Genomic DNA, 21,455 nt, shown 5'->3' on the forward strand with positions numbered 1-21,455 from the left:
GAAGGGCGTTTGGTTGTCTCAGAAAGCCTGTAGCATCTGCGGTTCTGAAAGGACGTTGGCTGGTGTTGTTTAGGACGGCTGATTTAATCTTATAAAGTTGGTTGAAGAAGAACCGCCCTGAGTCCTTTGGGAGATAGGGCGGTATATAAGTTTAAATAATAAAAAAAAAAAATAATAAAAGCTACCGTTGGCTAGGGTGGTATGCCCAGGCTAAATTTAAAGATAATTTAAAATCCTTAGGGTTTGGGTGCCCCCAATCCGTTAAGTCGGTGTTTTTCCACAATTTGCAGATGGGTGGACTTCCACTCCCAGAATTCCCCAGCCAGTGTACTTTAAGAGGGGTGGACTTCCACTCCCAGAATTCCCCAGCCAGCCTGCTTTAAGAGGGGAGGACTTCCACTCCCAGAATTCCCCAGCCAGCCTGCTTTAAGATAGGAGGACTTCCACTCCCAGAATTCCCCAGCCAGCCTGCTTTAAGAGGGGAGGACTTCCACTCCCAGAATTCCCCAGCCAGCCTGCTTTAAGAGGGAGGACTTCCATTCCCAGAATTCCCCAGCCAGCCTGCTTTAAGAGGGGTGGACTTCCACTCCCAGAATTCCCCAGCCAGCATGCTTTAAGAGGGGAGGACTTTCACTCCCAGAATTCCCCAGCCAGCCTGCTTTAAGAGGGGAGGACTTCCACTCCCAGAATTCCCCAGCCAGCCTGCTTTAAGAGGGGTGGACTTCCACTCCCAGAATTCCCCAGCCAGCATGCTTTAAGAGGGGAGGACTTCCACTCCCAGAATTCCCCAGCCAGCCTGCTTTAAGAGGGGAGGACTTCCACTCCCAGAATTCCCCAGCCAGCCTGCTTTAAGAGGGGTGGACTTCCACTCCCAGAATTCCCCAGCCAGCCTGCTTTAAGAGGGGAGGACTTCCACTCCCAGAATTCCCCAGCCAGCCTGCTTTAAGAGGGGTGGACTTCCACTCCCAGAATCCCCAGCCTGCTTTAAGAGGAGGACTTCCTCCCAGAATTCCCCAGCCAGCCTGCTTTAAGAGGAAGGACTTCACTCCCAGAATTCCCCAGCCAGCCTGCTTTAAGAGGAGGACTTCCTCCCAGAATCCCCCAGCCAGCCTGCTTTAAGAGGGAGGACTTCCACTCCCAGAATTCCCCAGCCAGCCTGCTTTAAGAGGGAAGGACTTCCACTCCCAGAATTCCCCAGCCAGCCTGCTTTAAGAGGGAGGACTTCCACTCCCAGAATTCCCCAGCCAGCCTGCTTTAAGATGGGTGGACTTTCACTCCCAGAATCCCCCAGCCAGCCTGCTTTAAGAGGGGAGGACTTCCACTCCCAGAATTCCCCAGCCAGCCTGCTTTAAGAGGGAGGACTTCCACTCCCAGAATTCCCCAGCCAGCCTGCTTTAAGATGGGTGGACTTCCACTCCCAGAATTCCCCAACAAGAATGCTTTAAAATGGGTGGACTTCAACTCCCAGAATTCCTCAGCCAGCCTGCTTTAAGAGGGGAGGGCTTCCACTCCCAGAATTCCTCAACGATCATGCCAAGAGCTGAGAAAAACTGTAAAAGGATGTGTAATAGAAAGTAGTAAAACTAATTTTAACTCGGCTAAGGTTACGAATATACTGAGAGCAGCCTTTTTCATAATTTAAATTAATGCTGGGGGGAGAATTCTGGGAGTTGAAGTCCACCCATTTTCAAATGGCCAAATCTGAAAAGAAAAAACTGCACTTAAGCAAGCACATAATCCCAGGATCATACCTCACCTGAATTATTCCTTTAAATTTCTTTGATTCCTGTGTCGGTTGGAATTCAGCCGGATTTATTTTTCCCTAATCAAATACTTTTAAAGATTTAATCAGGAGCTTCTCCCTCTTCTAATCTCAACAGCTCTTCCTTCTTTGAAGTCTTATCAGGTTAAAACTTTCCACTTCAAGCAAAATTCGGAGCCTTAAAAATAAAAGGCCAGCTGGGCTATTCGGTCACTGTTATCTGATGGTGACCGCTGTATTTTCCGCAGAGTTTCACCTGGCTGGAAAAGTCCACATTCCTTGCTGAGAAAGGAGGGAATTTCCTCCCAACAATCTTTTCACCTGGGCAGGAAGATCCACCCTTCCCCCAGAGGTCTGTGGAACCTCCATGTTCAAAAGCAGTCTAGCTGCACGCCCAACGTTATACCGGTGGAAAGCTAACGCTTTTCCATCCGGGGCTGGCCGGAAAACGTTGAAGATATTTTCTTTCGTTGCCGGATTTTGCAGAATCCGTGCTGATTCAACGCAGCTAACCGAAACAGGATTGAGCGCCCTCCAGATAAGGTAGACCAATGCTTAGCGCCTCTCTCAGCGTGTTGCACACCCTTGAGGGGAGATTGGGAGTTGCTGTCTCCATACAGCTGGAGGGAGCCAGAACCGGATCGGGGAATTTCACCCTGCCTGCAAAACTAAGCAAGCCCGCATCGGTGTCTTAGCCCAAATTTGCAACCCAGGGACTATCCAGCCCTTACATTCCTGGCTAGTTTCAGGTGGGCGGGTTGGGAAGCCAATTTGCAGGGAGCAATCAGAAGATACGATCTAGAGGTTTACACAGAAACCCGTCGGATCAGTGGGGACCACCCCTCGGGGCCACGTCAGTTTTCGTAAGCCCGCTCCCCTTGCTTGGGTGGGGTGGGGTCTCCAACCAACCTCTTTGGCATTTGCCAGGGTGTTTTCTTGTGACTCATCCTGTGGTGGATTTCCAATATTCTTAATTTTAATTTTTTAGTTGATTTTATGGGTTTTAATTTTTATTAATTTTGTAGGGTTTGATTGTATTTTAAAATACAATCCCACCCTCTGGAACGAACTTCCCCTGGGTTTACGCCAAATACCTGACCTTCGGACCTTCCGCCGCGAATTGAAAACTCATCTATTTATTCGCGCGGGGCTGGCCTAAATTTTATCTAAATTTTATTTTTATTGGTTTTAAATTTGTTATTAATTTTAATGGGGTTTTTAGTTATATATGGCCATTTTTATAATAAGTTTTTTAATTAGTATTTTATATTGTATAAAAATTGAATAAATAAATAAATAAATAAATAAATAAAATTGGGCCAAATTTAATAAGTTTTCTAATGTCTGTTTTTAGTATTGTATGTGTTTCCATTGTATTTTATCTTGGCTGTAAACCGCCCTGAGTCCTTCGGGAGAAGGGCGGTATACAAATTAAAATATTATTATTATTATTATTATTATTATTATTATTATTATTATTATTATTATTATTATTATTATTATTATTATTATTACCACTTGTTTACCTGGCCTTCCGACATGTGCTTTGCTCGCGCACGCCCATCCCACGCATGTGCCCAGCCTTGAAAACATGCCTACATTTTATTTTTATTTATTTTAATATAACAACAGAGTTGGAAGGGACCTTGGAGGCCTTCTAGTCCAACCCCCTGCCCAGGCAGGAAACCCTACACCATCTCAGTCAGATAAATTTTATTTATTTATTTTGTCACAACAGTATATATAAGCATAAGCATGAAAGTAACTCTATAATATATAAGCATATATATAAGCATAAGTGTGTAATAACTATATTAATTGGATATAATGAAAGGAAACAACAGGACAGGCACGGTAGGCACGTTTGTGCTCTTATGCACGCCCTCTTAGGAATGGGGTGAGGTCAATAATAGACAGTTTTTGGTTGAAGCTTTGGGGATTTTGATAAGAGACCACAGAGTCAGGTAGTGTGTTTCCAAGCATTAACAACTCTGTTACAGAAGTCATATTTTCTGCAACCAAGATTGGAGCGGTTAACATTAAGTTTAAATCTATTGTTTGCTCTTGTATTGTTGTGATTGAAGCTGAAGTAGTCTTCAACAGGAAGGACATTGCAATAGATGATTCTATGAGTTAAACTCAGGTCCTGTCGAAGGCGGCGGAGTTCTAAATTTTCTAAATCCAGGATTTCAAGTCTGGTGGCATAAGGTATTTTGTTGTATTCAGAGGAGTGGAGAACTCTTCTTGTAAAATATTCCCGGACACGTTCAATTGTATTGATGTCAGAAATGTGGTATGGGTTCCAGACATTTACTAGTAACTCACCAAAGTGTTGGAAGTGTAAGGGTAACTACGGAACATATTACCATCTCTGGTGGACATGCCCAGCGGCAAAACAATTTTGGGCTAAAATTAAAAAGTGGTTAGAAGAGAAATCAATAAAGGGAGAGCCAGAACAATTCTTATTAGGGATCCCAACAGAAAACCACACACAAATGATACACAATACTTAATACTACACATATTTAACAGCCGCACGTATAGCAGACGCGCAAAATTGGGGGGAAAAAGAACCCGCCAACAGAGGGAGATTTAATTAAGAAAATTCTAGAATGCGCTGAGATGGGTAAACTCACAAAAGAAATCAAAGAAAAAGAAGATACAGAATACTATAAGGTCTGGCGCAGATGGTATGAATGGTTAGAAAATAGGAAAGATAAGTAAACTGAATAATAGGGTAGAATGTAGATGAAATTTAGATGCCTGCAGAAGCTGTAAATGCTCCAACACTGGAAATTTTTAAGAAAATGTTGGATGGCCATTTGTCTGAAACGGTGTAGGGTTTCCTGCCTGGGCAGGGGGTTGGACTAGAAGATCTCCAAGGTCCCTTCCAACTCTGTTATTATTATTATTATAAATAAAGGAAGATAGATCATAAAAGTAAAATAAGATAGGATACAGTAAGAAAGGACTGCTCTTAATAGCTGATAAGAAATAGTGATATATATGTAAATGTCGTGTTTTTGTCTTACGTTTTAATGTGTTCAAATAAAAATTTAAAAAAAGAAAAGGAAACATGCCTACATAGGACGTCATAGAGTGGGAGTGGGTGGGCGGGGGCAGGCCCACCCGCACAACCGCTACCAGTTTGCCCAAACCAGTACGAACCAGTATGAATCTCTGAACTCATCTGATCGCAAACGGGACCAGAATTTTATGCGGATTCGTCTGTCTCTTCCTCGGGCGGCTGGTCCAATTGTTCAAAGAAAGTAGAAATAGAATTCTTGGTTCTATTTCCGGAGAAAAATAGAATAGAATATTCTTTATTGGCTAAGTGTGATTGGACACACAAGGAATTTGTGTCTGGTACAGAAACTCTTTTAAGTGTACGTCAAAGCAACAAGTGATTAAATCATGATTATAATCATAAAATACAATCATCATAAATCCTATGATACAACGCTCAGTGATAGACATAAAATGAGCCATCAACATAAATCATAGTAGCTTACTAAAAAAAAACACAATTATTATAAATCATAATGTTTAAGCAACAAAGTTACAGTCATAAGAAGATAAGAAATAGGGACAGGTAGTCCTTGTTTTACGACCACAATTAAGCCCGGAATTTTTAGTTGCAAAGTGAGACACTTGTTAAGAGAGTTTTGCTCCACTTTACAAACTTTTCTTGCCGCAGTTGTTAAGTGAACCACTGCAGGAGTTAAATTAGTTATATGGTTGTTAAGTGAACCTGGCCGAAGACTCAGGGCGGCTCACACTATGTTAAGTGTGCAATCTGGGTCCTCATTTTACCTACCTTATAAAGGATGGAAGGCTGAGTCAACCTTGGGCCTGGTAGGGCTTGAACCTGCAGTAATTGCAAGCAGCTGCTGCAACGGTTGTTAAGTGTGAAAAACGGTCCTAAGTCTGTCTTTGTAACTTTGAATGATCACTAAACAAACAGTTATAAATTGACGGCTGCCTGTATACTTTGCCCCCCAAAAGTCTAAATAATTTCTGTCTTCCAATCTACCCCTGGCTCCGTGGGACAGATAAATGGTCTGTAATCTGCAACTAGAAGAATGTGAGGAGGTTTTATACATAGCTAGTCAGAATACAGAATAACAGAGTTGGAAGGGACCTTGGAGGTCTTCTAGTCCAACCCCCTGCCCAGGCAGGAAAAACCCTACACCATTTCAGACAAATGGTTATCCAACATTTTCTTAAAAATTTCCAGTGTTGGAGCATTTACAACTTCTGGTGGCAAGCTGTTCCACTGGTTAATTGTTCTCATTGTCAGGAAATTGCTCCTTAGTTCTAGGTTGCTTCTCCCGTCGATTAGTTTCCATCCGTTGCTTCTTGTCCTGCCTTCAGGTGCTTTGGAGAAGGGAGGGAAGGAAGGAAGGAAGGAAGGAAGGAAGGAAGGAAGGAAGGAAGGAAGGAAGGAAGGAAGGAAGGAAGGAAGGAAGGAGAAATTTGAAAAGGAGAGAGTTTGGTTTCCAAGGTTAGTTCCAAAAGAATAACTGAGTTGAAAGGGACCTTGGAGGTCTTCTAATCCAACCCCCTGCTTAGGCAGGGAACCCTAGACCACTTCAACAAACCTCTTCTTAAAAACCTCCAGTGTTGGAGCATTCACAACTTCTGGTGGCAAGTCGTTCCACTGGTTAATTGTTCTCACTGTCCGGAAATTCCTCCTTAGTTCTCGGTTGCTTCTGTCCTTGGTTAACTTTCCACCCGTTTGCTTCTTGTCCAGCCTTCTGGCACTTTGGAGAAGTCCTTGACTTACGACCCTTTCCTTCCGTTGAAACGGGGCGAAATTCACTCAGCAATTATCTCGCCCAGCAACAGAAATTTGGGGCTCAATTGCGGGTCGTAAGTCGAGGACTACCTGAAAGTCAGTCAGTCAAAGAAACGGCCAGCAAGAAAGCTAGAGAGGCTGAGTGAGATGCGGTGGCCATTTTCCCCTGAGAAACTAGCTTTCTACGGGCAGCGAGTCTCTTTCTGTCGCCATATTGGGGGGGGGGATCTTCGCCATCGTTTACCCCTTTCAGCGTCTCCGTCCGAGGTTGGGTTTGGCGAAGGACGTCAGCCCTTGAACCGACGGCCACTTCCTCTGACAGCGCAAACCGAGGTTATCTCCCTGGCCTCTTTTCCTGTCTGGATTCCTGCTTGTTCTCCTGCAGCTGCCAGCGAAAACTTCTTTTTAATCGGATGGTTCCACATCCATAGTTGTGGCTGGTTAAAAACACATCTGCGTGCGCACACACACCAATAAGGCATTGGAGCTGTCAAACTTTGAACCTCTTGGTCTCCCAATGTCCAAGCAAGAAGGACCTCCGTCCACTGGGCCATCCCAAAAAATTATCATGTATGTATCCTGATATCCAAGCGAAATGTTGGAGGTGTGACTGTGATGACGCTACATATTTTCATATTTGGTGGACTTGCAAGAAAATTAAGGCCTTTTGGATAAGAATTTGGTGGATTATTCAAAATGTCCTGAAGAAGAAGATAAAGTTCCTGCCGCAATTTTTCCTCTTGGGAATTATAACGGATTGTACAGGGATTGAGACTAAATTGATTCTGAATTTAATAACAGCAGCAAGGCTGTTGATTGGACAATATTGGAAGAAAAAAGAGTTACCTACAATAGAAGAATGGATACTGAAAGTCATTAATTTGGCTGAGATGGCTAAAATCTCAGCTTTTTTGAAAGACAATATGCAGGAAAGATATTTAATTGAATGGAAAAAAATGGATTGATTATTTACAAAACAGATATCAGATTAAGAAGTATCAGATTGCCTTTGAATAATTAGGAAGTATTATTTTATGTAATGGGGGGGTTGGGAAATGAAAAGATTTGGATGAGGTTAATTGGATTAGAAGGGAAAATTTTACTCTATGTTTGGTTTATGTATAGCAATACCTTGTGATTGACCCGGGAAGCGGGGGGGGGTGTTTGGGGGGAAGGGGGGGAAATGTTTTTGTTTGTTAAAACTTTTTCAATTAAAAAAAAAAAAGAAGCAACGGGTGGAAACTCATCACGGAGAGAAGCAACTTAGAACTAAGGAGAAATTTCCTGACAGTAAGAACAATTAATAAGTGGAACGACTTGCCTGCAGAAGTTGTGAATGCTCCAACACTGGAAATGTTTTAAACTGTTTAGTTTTTAAATTTTAAATTTTATTTATGTTTTAAATTGGGGTTTTTAGATTTTAAATATTTTAATTTCTCGGCCAATTGTGTAATAAGTTTCTTAATTTAGTTTTTAATTGTATATTGTGTATGTTTTTTAGCCTGGCTGTACACCGCCCTGAGTCCTTCGGGAGAAGGGCGGTCTAGAAATTCAATAAATAATAATAATAATAATAATAATAATAATAATAATAATAATAATAATAATAATAATAATAATAATAAAATTTTTAAGAAAATGCTGGATAACCATTTGTCTGAAATGGTGTAGAGTTTCCTGCCTGGGCAGGGGGTTGGACTAGAAGGCCTCCAAGGTCCCTTCCAACTCTGTTGTTGTTGTTATTATTATTATTATTATTTTCAGGGCCCTAATGGGCCTTGTAGCCTTTCCTCCTGAATAAAACCCACACAAGGGTTGTCTCACCAAGCAGGCTGAGTTTTGCAAAATGCTCCTGTGCGCATTGCATGAAATGCCACGTTATAACTGAGGAGGAGGAAGAGGAGGAAGAAATGGAAAATTCACAATTGGGCGACTGGGAGGGGGGGGGCGGTGTCATCTCACCTTCCCAACCAGCTGTTGCAATTCAGCCCGGATGACTGACCGACCGACCGACCGGCCAGCGTGGGTGGCTGGCAAAACACCCAGAGCGAATGCTTGCTCCTCGCTATCTCTTCCCCCCCCTACCCCGCCCCACATCGCCCCGAACACTGCCTTCTTTGTCTTCGGCCTCGAAATCCTCCCGGAGTCGTACTGTGGCTGCCTTGTGCGAGACCCCCCATTTTCTCCTCTGCATACCGAGCACGTCCGTGTGTGTGCGGCGTGAGAAGGCGGGGTGGAGTGGGGTGTTCGAATCGTGCTTTTGTTCAGCCAGCTCACATTCCTCCCTCACTTCCCGGCTGTGCTTTTGTGCCGTCCCGTGCTTTGCACACCACTGATATATATATATATATCGGGCCACACAGTCCTAGCCTGTATCAACAGAGGGAATAGAAGACTCAAGTGAACCGACACGGCTGTGAAGGTAGTAAGGTGGCCGTTGAGCGAATCTCGGCTTCCTTGCTGAGACTTTTGCTTTGAGGTCGCAAAAGGGGGTCGCGTGACCCCCCGGGGAAACACTGCAACCGTCATAAATACGAGTCAGCTGCCTGGATTTTGATCGTGTGGCTCTGGGGATGGCTGCAGCGGTTGTTAAGTGGTGAAAAAAAGCTGTTGAAACTGAACGGTCGTAAGTCAAGGACTAGCTGTATCCCTGGGGTGCCCTGCAGACCCCCCCACCCCGGACCAAATTACCTTGCCCTCAGGTGCCGCCCCCAACCAAAGATGTTATTCCCACATCCGTCCTGCACATTATACGGTACTCAATAGTAGTAACTGTGAGAGGGATCTTGGAGTCCCAGTGGACAATCCCTTAAATATGAGCCAGCCGTGTGCAGCAGCTGCTAAAAAAGCCAACACAGTTCTGGGCTGCATAAACAGAGGGATAGAATCAAGATCACGTGAAGTGTTAGGGCCACTTTATAATGCGTTGGTAAGGCCACACTTGGAATATTGCATCCAGTTTTGGTCCCCACGATGTAAAAAGGATGCTGAGACTCTAGAAAGAGTGCAGAGAAGAGCAACAAAGATGATTAGGGGACTGGAGGCTAAAACATATGAAGAACAGTTGCAGGAACTGGGTATGTCTAGTTTAACAAAAAGAAGGACTAGGGGAGACATGATAGCTGTGTTCCAATATCTCAGGGGTTGCCACAAAGAAGAGGGAGTCAAGCTATTCTCCAAAGCACCCAAGGGCAGGACAAGAAGCAATGGGTGGAAACTCATCAAGAAGAGAAGCAACCTGGAATTAAGGATAAATTTCCTGACAGTTAGAACAATTAATCAGTGGAACGACTTGCCTGCAGAAGTTGTGGATGCTCCAATACTGGAAATTTTTAAGAAAATGTTGGATAGCCATTTGTCTGAAATGGTATAGGGCCGTGATGGCATGAAATGCTTTAAGAGTGGTGGGCTTCAACTCCTAGAATTCCCCAGCTTTTCGAATAGGTGGACTTCCAGCCCCAGAAATTCCCCCAGCCAGCCATGCTTTAAGAGGAGGACTTCCACTCCCAGAATTCCCCAGCTTTTCGAATAGGTGGACTTCCACTCCCAGAATCCCCCAGCTAGCATGCTTTAAGAGAGGAGGACTTCCACTCCCAGAATCCCCCAGCCAGCCTGCTTTAAGAGGGGAGGACTTCCACTCCCAGAATCCCCCAGCTAGCATGCTTTAAGAGGGGAGGACTTCCACTCCCAGAATCCCCCAGCCAGCCATGCTTTAAGAGGGGAGGACTTCCACTCCCAGAATCCCCCAGCCAGCAATGCTTTAAGAGGGGAGGACTTCCACTCCCAGAATTCCCCAGCCAGCCATGCTTTAAGAGGGGTGAACCAACTTGCAGAATTCCTAAAGTGACATGCTGTAGGTAGGGTGGACTTCCACTCCCAGAATTCCCCAGTCTTCATACTGGCTGAGGAATTCTAGGAGTGGAAGTCCACTCATCTTAAAGCATGGCTGGCTGGCGGATTCTGGGAGTTGAAATCCATCCTTTGCAAAGCATGTTGCTTAAGGAATTGTGGAAATTGAAGTCCACCCATCTTAAAGCATTACTGGCTGGATCACGGCTTCCGTTCAGAAGTTGTGGATGCTTCATTCCTGGAGGTTTTTAAGAAGAGAGTGGACAGCTACTTGTCTGAAATGATATAGGGTCTCCCCTTGAGCATGGGGTTGGACTAGAAGACCTCCAGGGTCCCTTCCAGCTCTAATCTGATCGATGTAGGTTGGTTGCCTCTCTTTTTTTAAAAAAAGTTGCGGCTTTATAATGCCTTGGTAAAACCACACTTGGAATATTGCATTGAGTTTTGGTCGCCGTGATGTAAAAAAAATGCTGAGACTCTAGAAAGAGTGCAGAGAAGAGCATTAAAGATGATTAGGGGACTGAAGGCTAAAACATATGAAGATGCCTAGTTTAATGAAAAGAAGACTAGGGGAGACATGATAGCAGTCTTCCAGTATCTCAGGGGTTGCCCCAAAGAAGAGGGAGTCAAGCTATTCTCCAAAGCACCTGAAGGTAGAACAAGAAGCAATGGGTGGAAACTGATCAAGGAAGTGTTGAGAAGTCTTTTGCGGGTCTGGAAAAAATATTCTTATAAACTAGACTATAAGATTCCTATATGGGTGAGCCCTAGACATGCAATAGAGAATATAAATATAGAACAGAAACAGGAAATGATTACTTATAAAGAACTTTTGTATGCTGAAGGAGGTAGATTGCAATTAAAATCATTACAGGTATTAAATGAAGAAGGGAGGAATTATACTTGGTTTCAATATGGGCAACTAAGTGCTAGATGGAAAGAAGATCAAAAAATTGGTATAATGCAAAGGGAGGAAAATTTAATAAAGCAAATTAGAAATCAGACCCAGGAGCATATAAAGAGATTGTATAATGTGTTGCTTGAAATAGATTCGGAAAAGGATTTGGTAAAGGACTGTATGATAAAATGGGCACAGAATATTCAGGAACCAATAATGTTGGAAACATGGGAGAAAATCTGGGTTAGAAATGTTAAGTTTACACAAGCACAGAATTTAAGGGAAAATTTTTATAAGATGTTTTATAGATGGCACTTAGATCCCAAAAAATTATCATGTATGTATCCTGATATCCAAGCGAAATGTTGGAGGTGTGACTGTGATGACGCTACATATTTTCATATTTGGTGGACTTGCAAGAAAATTAAGGCCTTTTGGATAAGAATTTGGTGGATTATTCAAAATGTCCTGAAGAAGAAGATAAAGTTCCTGCCGCAATTTTTCCTTTTGGGAATTATTTCTTCAGTTTTGTCAATTATTTCTTCAGTTTTGTCAATTATTTCTTCAGTTTTGTCAATTATTTCTTCAATATTTCCCCTTTATTGGGAATTATTTCTTCAATATTTCCCCTTTATTGGGAATTATTTCTTCAATATTTCCCCTTTATTGGGAATTATTTCTTCAATATTTCCCCTTTATTGGGAATTATTTCTTCAATATTTCCCCTTTATTGGGAATTATTTCTTCAATATTTCCCCTTTATTGGGAATTATTTCTTCAATATTTCCCCTTTATTGGGAATTATTTCTTCAGTTTTGTCAATTATTTCTTCAATATTTCCCCTTTATTGGGAATTATTTCTTCAGTTTTGTCAATTATTTCTTCAGTTTTGTCAATTATTTCTTCAATATTTCCCCTTTATTGGGAATTATTTCTTCAATATTTCCCCTTTATTGGGAATTATTTCTTCAGTTTTGTCAATTATTTCTTCAGTTTTGTCAATTATTTCTTCAATATTTCCCCTTTATTGGGAATTATTTCTTCAGTTTTGTCAATTATTTCTTCAGTTTTGTCAATTATTTCTTCAATATTTCCCCTTTATTGGGAATTATTTCTTCCATTCCTCCCCTCTTAAATTAAATTATTTTCTTTGCAACGGCCCTCCTACCCAACAGGTTTAATAAATATGGGGCGGGAGGTGGAAAAAGCCATGGGCTCAGATCTCTAGGCCTGCCCGAATGCAGAATTAGGAGTAATACAGTCAGTCCTCATCTTACGACCGCAATTCAAACCAGAATATTCCTATTTATTAAGCAAGCAAGGAGGTTTTTTTAGGTGAGTCTCACCTGATGTTGCAATCCTTTTTTTTTTTTTGGTCGCTAACAACTGTTAGATTGCGAAATCAGGGTGACTCACTTAATGACAAGAAATCAATGCCGTTGTTAAGCGAATCTGTCTTCCCCATTGATGTGGTTCGTCAAAGGTCGCAAAAGGGATCATGTGAGCCCCCGGACGCTTCAGCTGTCATAAATATGAGTCAGTTGCCAAACGCTCAAATTTCGATCAAATGACCATGAGGATGATGTTATGGTCGTAAGTGTGAGGACCGGTCGTAAGTTGCTTTTTCCAGCCCCAGAAATTCCCCAGCTTTTCGAATAGGTGGACTTCCAGCCCCAGAAATTCCCCCAGCCAGCCATGCTTTAAGAGGGATGGGCTTCCACTCCTTCCTTCCTTCTAGAACCTCTTCTAGAAGCATCGTTCAGCCTCCAGATCTACCCCTGGACAAATTCTCCGGTTTTTCAAGTCCAGACTAAAACGGGACTTTTTTTTTTGTTTTTTTGCCTTCTTCGTTCGGGGTTTTGCAAACTCAACCGCCACCCACCACTCCATCCGTCTTCCCTTCGAATTCCTCTCCTCCCTTCTTCTTCCTCCTGACCAGGGAAAAAAAGCGATTTAATTTCTGGCCAGATTTTTTTTTTTTTCCCCTCGATGATTTTGCGGAGCGGAGTGTTGCAATTATGCGCCTCCTCACAATGCACCTAACATGATTAAAAGCATCAAAGGCCCCATTGTTTGGGGCCATTCAGTTGAAAGACTGGTTTGTGTTTGTGTGTTTCCTCCTCCATTTTTTTTTTTTTTTTTTTTTTCCTTTATTGGGAATTATTTCTTCAGTTTTTGTCAATTATTTCTTCAATCCCCCCCATTATTTCTTCCATTCCTCCCCCCCTCTTAAATTAAATTATTTTCTTTGCAACGGGCCTCCTACCCAACAGGTTTAATAAATATGGGGCGGGAGGTGGAAAAAGCCATGGGCTCAGATCTCTAGGCCTGCCCGAATGCAGAATTAGGAGCAATACAGTCAGTCCTCATCTTAGAATATTCCTTTTTATTAAGCAAGCAAGGAGGTTTTTTTAGGTGAGTCTCACCTGATGTTGCAATCCTTTTTTTTTTTTTTGGTCGCTAACAACTGTTAGATTGCGAAATCAGGGGTGACTCACTTAATGACAAGAAATCAATGCCGTTGTTAAGCGAATCTGTCTCCCCCATTGATGTGGTTCGTCAAAAGGTCGCAAAAAGGGGATCATGTGAGCCCCCCGGGACGCTTCAGCTGTCATAAATATGAGTCAGTTGCCAAACGCTCAAATTTCGATCAAATGACCATGAGGATGATGTTATGGTCGTAAGTGTGAGGACCGGTCGTAAGTTGCTTTTTCCAGCGCTGTTGTAACTTCAAATGCTCGTGAGTCGAGGACTACCTGCACTGTTAAGTACAGAGAGTCCTCGACATACGACCACAATTGAACTCAAAATTTAGCTTCAGGGTTGACATTCTGTTGCTAAATGAAACCTTTGTTAAGTGACTTTTGCTGCATTTTACGACCTTTTTTGCCACGGTGGTTAAGTGAATCATGGCAGTTGTTAAGTGAACCTGGCTTTCCCGTTGACTTGGCTTGTCAGAACGTCGCAAAAGGGGGCGTCATAACCCCGTGACGCTCCAACCAGTTGCCGAGCGTCCAAGTTTTGATCACCGTGGGCATGCGGCAACCGTCGTAAGTGTGAGAAACGGCCCTAAGTCCCTTTTTTCAGTGCCTTTTTAACGGTCATTAAATGAATTGTTGTAAGTCGAGGACTAGCCGCACCTCCAAATTTCCAAGATGATCCAATGGAAATTAGCCGTGGGTGTATTCTGCCAAAATTAGAACAACTTTATTGTCAGTTTGACTGAAATGGTATAGGGCCGTGATGGCATGAAATGCTTTAAGAGGGGAGGACTTCCACTCCCAGAATCCCCCAGCCAGCCTGCTTTAAGAGGGGAGGACTTCCACTCCCAGAATCCCCCAGCCAGCCATGCTTTAAGAGGATGGGCTTCACCTTCCTTCCTTCTAGAACCTCTTCTAGAAGCATCGTTCAGCCTCCAGATCTACCCCTGGACAAATTCTCCGGTTTTTCAAGTCCAGACTAAAACGGGACTTTTTTTTTTGTTTTTTTGCCTTCTTCGTTCGGGGGTTTTGCAAACTCAACCGCCACCCACCACTCCATCCGTCTTCCCTTCGAATTCCTCTCCTCCCTTCTTCTTCCTCCTGACCAGGGAAAAAAAGCGATTTAATTTCTGGCCAGATTTTTTTTTTTTTCCCCTCGATGATTTTGCGGAGCGGAGTGTTGCAATTATGCGCCTCCTCACAATGCACCTAACATGATTAAAAGCATCAAAGGCCCCATTGTTTGGGGCCATTCAGTTGAAAGACTGGTTTGTGTTTGTGTGTTTCCTCCTCCATTTTTTTTTTTTTTTTGCAAAGGGGGGGGCCTGAATTTCTTCAATATTTCCCCCTTTATTGGGAATTATTTCTTCAGTTTTTGTCAATTATTTCTTCAATCCCCCCCATTATTTCTTCCATTCCTCCCCCCCTCTTAAATTAAATTATTTTCTTTGCAACGGGCCTCCTACCCAACAGGTTTAATAAATATGGGGCGGGAGGTGGAAAAAGCCATGGGCTCAGATCTCTAGGCCTGCCCGAATGCAGAATTAGGAGCAATACAGTCAGTCCTCATCTTACGACCGCAATTCAAACCAGAATATTCCTATTTATTAAGCAAGCAAGGAGGTTTTTTTAGGTGAGTCTCACCTGATGTTGCAATCCTTTTTTTTTTTTTTGGTCGCTAACAACTGTTAGATTGCGAAATCAGGGGTGACTCACTTAATGACAAGAAATCAATGCCGTTGTTAAGCGAATCTGTCTCCCCCATTGATGTGGTTCGTCAAAAGGTCGCAAAAAGGGGATCATGTGAGCCCCCCGGGACGCTTCAGCTGTCATAAATATGAGTCAGTTGCCAAACGCTCAAATTTCGATCAAATGACCATGAGGATGATGTTATGGTCGTAAGTGTGAGGACCGGTCGTAAGTTGCTTTTTCCAGCGCTGTTGTAACTTCAAATGCTCGTGAGTCGAGGGCTACCTGCACTGTTAAGTACAGAGAGTCCTCGACATACGACCACAATGGAACTCAAAATTTAGCTTCAGGGTTGACATTCTGTTGCTAAATGAAACCTTTGTTAAGTGACTTTTGCTGCATTTTATGACCTTTTTTGCCACGGTGGTTAAGTGAATCATGGCAGTTGTTAAGTGAACCTGGCTCCCCCATTGGCTTGGCTTGTCAGAACGTCGCAAAAAGGGGCGTCATAACCCCGTGACGCTCCAACCAGTTGCCGAGCGTCCAAGTTTTGATCACCGTGGGCATGCGGCAACCGTCGTAAGTGTGAGAAACGGCCCTAAGTCCCTTTTTTCAGTGCCTTTTTAACGGTCATTAAATGAATTGTTGTAAGTCGAGGACTAGCCGCACCTCCAAATTTCCAAGATGATCCAATGGAAATTAGCCGTGGGTGTATTCTGCCAAAATTAGAACAACTTTATTGTCAGTTTGACTGTCCATTAATCGGCATACGTTAAAATGAAATTTCATTGCACACGGTTCTCAAAGGATCAAAGTAGAATGTAGAATATAGAATAGCATAGCTTTAGCATAGAATAATAACTTCATTGTTAATGAAGTTTTTATTGGGGTTTTATTATAGTCTTATATTCCTTCAGTTTTTAATTTAAGTAGTTTTTATATGTTTTTTAACTTTTCTGAGTTGTGCTTTTACCCTGGTTGTAAACCGCACTGAGTCCTTCGGGAGAAGGGCGGTATATAAATTAATTAATTAAATAAATAAATAAAATTGTCACTTTTAATGTACCCAAATCGGCCGACATTAAAATGGAATTTCTTTGCATGCAGCTCTCTCAAAGGATCAGCAACATCTCCACTATACACTGTCTAAACACGATAAAACAAATACAAAATTATGCATATACCCCCATATGTTATGTGACATAGAGAAACAACAATGAAATGGAGGCTTAGGAAATCTCTGCCTAAAAATATTTCTTCGGGGTTAATCTCAGTTTAGTATTACACACGCAGCTGCCCAAAAGCTGTGGTTTATATTAACCATGGCTTATTGGCACAAGGAGCGTAATCAGTCATGGTTTAACAATCCCTACCTGGGGCAAAGTTTGTCTGGATTTACGCGGAAGGTTGAACTGGAATCCAAGAAAAACTTCATAAAATTTATTTATTTATTTATTTATTATTCATACTTTCTCCCTAGGGACTCAACTGAAGTCAACTGTGTTTGACTGTTTCTTGTCGTGCATGAAAATTTGGCCACCTACAAATTCTAAACCTAACTTTCCTCTTAACATTTACTGATCGGGGTTCAAGTGCCAAAATACGTTGCTATTTTAGTTTGCAGAGGCCTTAAAACAAAATGTCATAAAAAGATGGCATTTTTAGGGCAGCGTGCCCAGCCGGGCCTAAGCTCAGGGCTGCAGCTTTGATGGAAATCGTATCGAGGATTAATGTAACATGCAAAACCAGCCGTTGTGTTTTGCAAACCAGATTTCTAGATTTGCCCAAAGTCTGAACGCAACAAGCTCTCCCAGCCAATAAAAGGAGAAGAATAAATAATAATAATAATAATAATAAAGGAGATAAACAACAATACATGGGTTAAGGTATGCAGGTAGCCCTTGATTTACAACCACAATTGAAATCCAAAATTTCTGTTGCTAAGTGAGCTCGGTCCTGTTTCATGACCTTTCTTGCCACAGCTGTTAAGTGAATCACCGCAGTTGTTAAGTTAGTCACACAGTTGTTGGAGAGGGGCGGAAAAGAGTACAAAAGTCACGATTGCATAAGTGAAGGACCCTACAAATGGCCGTAAATGCGAATTGGTTCCTGCAAGTCTTCTTCGTACGTTTTAGCCTCCGGTCCTCTAAATCCTCTTTGTGGCTCTTCTCTGCACTCTTTCTAGAGTCTCGGCATCTTTTTTTACATCGTGGCGACCAAAATTGGACGCCGTATTCCAAGTGTGGCCTTACCAAGGTCTTAAAAAGCGGTATTAACACTTCACGTGATCTTGATTCTGTCTCTCTGTTGATGCAGTTTAGGATTGCGTTGGCTTTTTTAGCAGCAGCTGCACGTGGCTGGCTCGTATTTAAATGGTTGTCCACTAGGACTCCCAAGATCCCTCTCACAGGTATTACTATTGAGCCAGGTACCACCTATAGCAGGGGTATCAAATTCAAAGGGTGCTTAGATCTGGCCCGTGGGGCCTCTCTGGAACCAGCGAATGACCAGCCCGCTGTGCCTCTCCCAGCAAAAATGGAGCTCAGGGAGGCCGCGCAAGGCCCACCTGGGTTGCCGCGACGGCCTCCTGCAGCTCACTGCCAGCAAAAACAGAGGCCTGGGGTGGCTGCATGCTCCATTTTCACTGGCAGAGAGGCTACAGGAGGCCGTAGCGGTCGAAAATGGAGCCTTGACGAGTGAGGTCGAGCTGGCCACGCCCACCCTGGCCACGCCCACCCGACCGCTCCCTTGCCCCCCCCCCTGAGATCAAACACAACCCTGATGCGGCCCCCAATGAAACCGGGTTTGACACCCCTGGCCTTTACTTCCCTTGCACATTTGATTTGTCTCGCCTAAATGTAGAACCATAACTTTTCTCACCATTGAATTTCATTTTGCTCGCGTCCTTAGTGTTGAGTGCAATCACCCAGCAAAGCAGGGAACTACATTTCCCACACTCCCCGTTGCAGCAGGTTCATCAATGTCATCCTTTCTTTTCCCAGGTCCCGCCCCGTCCTCGAAGCGCACGGGGATCCCTGCGCCGCGGGAGCTGCCGAGCGCCGTTGCCCGAGAAAAGGCGGTCCTAAGACCCAGGAAAGCTCAGCCCAGTCCGACGTCTTCTGGGGCACCCACCCCCACCAAGCATTCTCGGCCGTCCCTCAAGCCCAAGAATGAGGCGGAAGTTGGCGACAAGGCGGGCCTGGCGTCCCAAGTCAAGGAGCTGCTGGCCGAGGCCAAGACGAAAGACTCGGAGATCACGAAACTCCGTAACGAGCTGAAGAAGCGTCAAGACAAGGAGTTGGCCAACCTCCCTGGTTTGGTGGAGGCGGCGGTGGATGGTCTTCCATCCGAGGTGGAGTCCTTCATCCAGGCCCTCCAGGAGAAGAACAAGACCTTCCAAAGGGATCTTCTCCACCTTGGCGAGGAGAACCGACTCTTGAAGGAGAAGCTAAACCAACGGGAACATTCGCCCCTCTCGGACACCAGCAGCAGCCTGCCCACCCCGACCACGCAGGAGTCCAGTTTTGGCAGCCCGACTCAACCGTCCCTTTGCAGCAACCCCACCAGCGGCAGCCCCTGTGTCAACGGGCCGCCGCTGCGCAACTCAGGGTCATCCAGCAGCGATGTGACCAAAGCGTCCTTGTCCCCCGACGCCTCGGATTTCGAGCACATCGTGGACGTCCCCTCCAGGCCTCCGTCCACCGGCAGCAACGTCTTCAAGAGCTCGAGATGCTCCACCTCGGGGAGCTCGCCCAACAATGCCAGCGACCTCTCGGTGGCCTCTCTCACCGAGCGGATCCAGCGGATGGAGGAGAATCACCACTGCACGGCGGAGGAGCTGCAGGCCACCCTGCAGGAGCTGTCTGACCAGCAACAGGTGGTTCAGGAGCTGACGGCGGAAAACGAGAAGCTGGCCGAAGAGAAGGCCATGCTGGAGAGGTCCTTCTGCCAACACCGGGAGCGAGCCGAGCAGCTGAGCCAAGAGAACGAGAAGCTGACCGCCCTCCTGCAGGATCGCCCAAAAATGGACGAGAGCAAAGCCAAGGTTCACGAGCTGGAGCTGAGATGCGCCGAGCTGCAGGAGAAGGCCCAGTTTGAGCGCGAGAAGATGCTCAACATCCAACAGCAGCTGACCAGCAGTTTGAGGAGCCTGGAGAGGGAACATCAAGAGGCCCAAGTGGCGGTCAAGAACCTGGGAGAGGAAGCCAAGCGGCTGGGCGGCCAACTGGAGACCGAACGGCTGAACAACGGCAGCTTAGCGAGGACCCTGGAAGACTGCAAGGTCCAGCTGGAAGGTTTAAAGATCGAGAGCGAGTCGCTGCGGTCCCAGCTAGACAGCGAGAAGCGGAAATCGGCCGCTATGGATGCCATGGAGCAGGCGGCCGGCCGCTCGGACGTGCACGAGGTGCTGCGTGGGATCCGAGCCGAGCGAGACCAGTTGGAACGATCCTGCACGGAGCTGCGGCAGGAGCTGCTGAAGGCCCACAGCGAGGTGAAGACGCTGCAAGGGCAGCTGGCCAAGGTAAGGCGTTCTGCGGAGCCTCCAGAGGCGGCAGCAGTGTACCTGAGAGGGCTACCGCGGGAAAGGTGGTCATTCTTGTGGACTTCCGGCGTGGCGGGAGTGACATTCTGCACACGTTGCACGTTTGAGCTGATGCCGTGGGGTTCTGGCAGCGCTAATACAGGCAGTCCTCAACATACGGCCAAAATTGGCAGCGCAGTTTCTACTGCCACTTCAGCTCCCAGAATTCCCCAGCTGTGCCCCTTAATCACGTGACCGAACTTTAGGCAGTCGGCAACCACGGCCATTTGCAAGTTCCGGGCCTACGTTTCACGCCGTTTTTTGTTTTTTTTTAATTTGCATTTATATCCCGCTCTTCTCCGAAGACTCAGGGCGGCTTACACTGTGTTAAGCAATAGTCTTCATCCATTTGTATATTATATACAAAGTCAACTTATTGCCCCCAACAATCTGGGTCCTCATTTTACCTACCTTATAAAGGATGGAAGGCTGAGTCAACCTTGGGCCTGGTGGGACTTGAACCTGCAGTAATTGCAGGCAGCTGCTGTTAATAACAGACTGCATTAGCAGTCTGAGCCACAGAGGCCCCTCTTTAGGAAGAGCAGCCCCTAACTCTAGCGCAGGGGTCTCCAAACGTGGCCCCTTTAAGACGGGTGGACTTCAACTCCCAGAATTCCCCAGCCAGCTTAGCTGGCTGGGGAATTCTGGGAGTTGAAGTCCACCCGTCTTAAAGGGGCCACGTTTGCAAATGGTTGGTTTGCACGTTGGGTTGGCTCTCCAACACACCCTTCTCTGCCCAGCCTCCCTACCAATTTATTTTTTCCCCTTTTGTACCCAGCCCAGTTGTGACGTTGTGCGCTTCTGTGCAATCATGGCAAATCTTGGACTTGTAACCCAATAAACCTTTGCTGTCCTTGAAAGCGAATCGGGTCAGGGAGTGGCCTCTAACCAGCCGGTCTTTCTCACCTCCTGGGAAAGAGGGGGGTGGTGTTTGTGCGTTGTCCGATCTCACAACTGGATTTGGAAGCGCTCAAAGAAGAATGATGGGGGTGGGGTGGGTGGGGAGGGGACAGGACTGTCGGTGTTGGTTAAACCCCTGAGGCTTAGAATTGGTTTTTCCTCTTGTGTCTGACTCAGGCTATTTAGATTCCTGCTGTGCCTTGTTTTCCTTTTTTAAAAGTTTATCTAACCATCCATCCATTTATCTATCATCACTCTCTCTCTCTTCCTATCATCTAGCTATCACCTACCTATTATCTTTCTCTCTGTGTCTCTATATCATCTATCTACCGTATCTATACGATCTATCTGTCTCTATTGTCTGTCTGTCTCTATTATCTATCTATCTATTATCTCTCTGTCTCTACTCTACTCTATTCTACTATACTCTGTCTGTCCATCCATCCATCCATCCATCCATCCATCTCTATCTATCTATCTATCTATCTATCTATCTA

The 21,455-nt window shown here is 44.8% G+C and overlaps 1 protein-coding gene across 4 annotated transcripts in view; it reads left to right on the forward strand.

The window, feature by feature from the left end:
- SPECC1 (sperm antigen with calponin homology and coiled-coil domains 1) overlaps positions 1-21,455 on the forward strand; it is a 162,040-nt gene that overhangs the window by 65,780 nt on the left and 74,805 nt on the right. For all 4 annotated transcript variants that reach the window (XR_009152810.1, XM_058163997.1, XM_058163994.1 and 1 more), the window contains one exon: positions 18,479-19,998. Coding sequence is in view for 3 of the 4 variants with exons in the window: in XM_058163997.1 (XP_058019980.1) it covers positions 18,479-19,998 (1,520 nt within the window). In the remaining variant the exon portion in view is untranslated. The remainder of the gene's footprint in view (positions 1-18,478; positions 19,999-21,455) is intronic.

This window comes from Ahaetulla prasina, chromosome 1 (assembly GCF_028640845.1).
Source record: "Ahaetulla prasina isolate Xishuangbanna chromosome 1, ASM2864084v1, whole genome shotgun sequence".
NCBI lineage: Eukaryota > Metazoa > Chordata > Lepidosauria > Squamata > Colubridae > Ahaetulla > Ahaetulla prasina.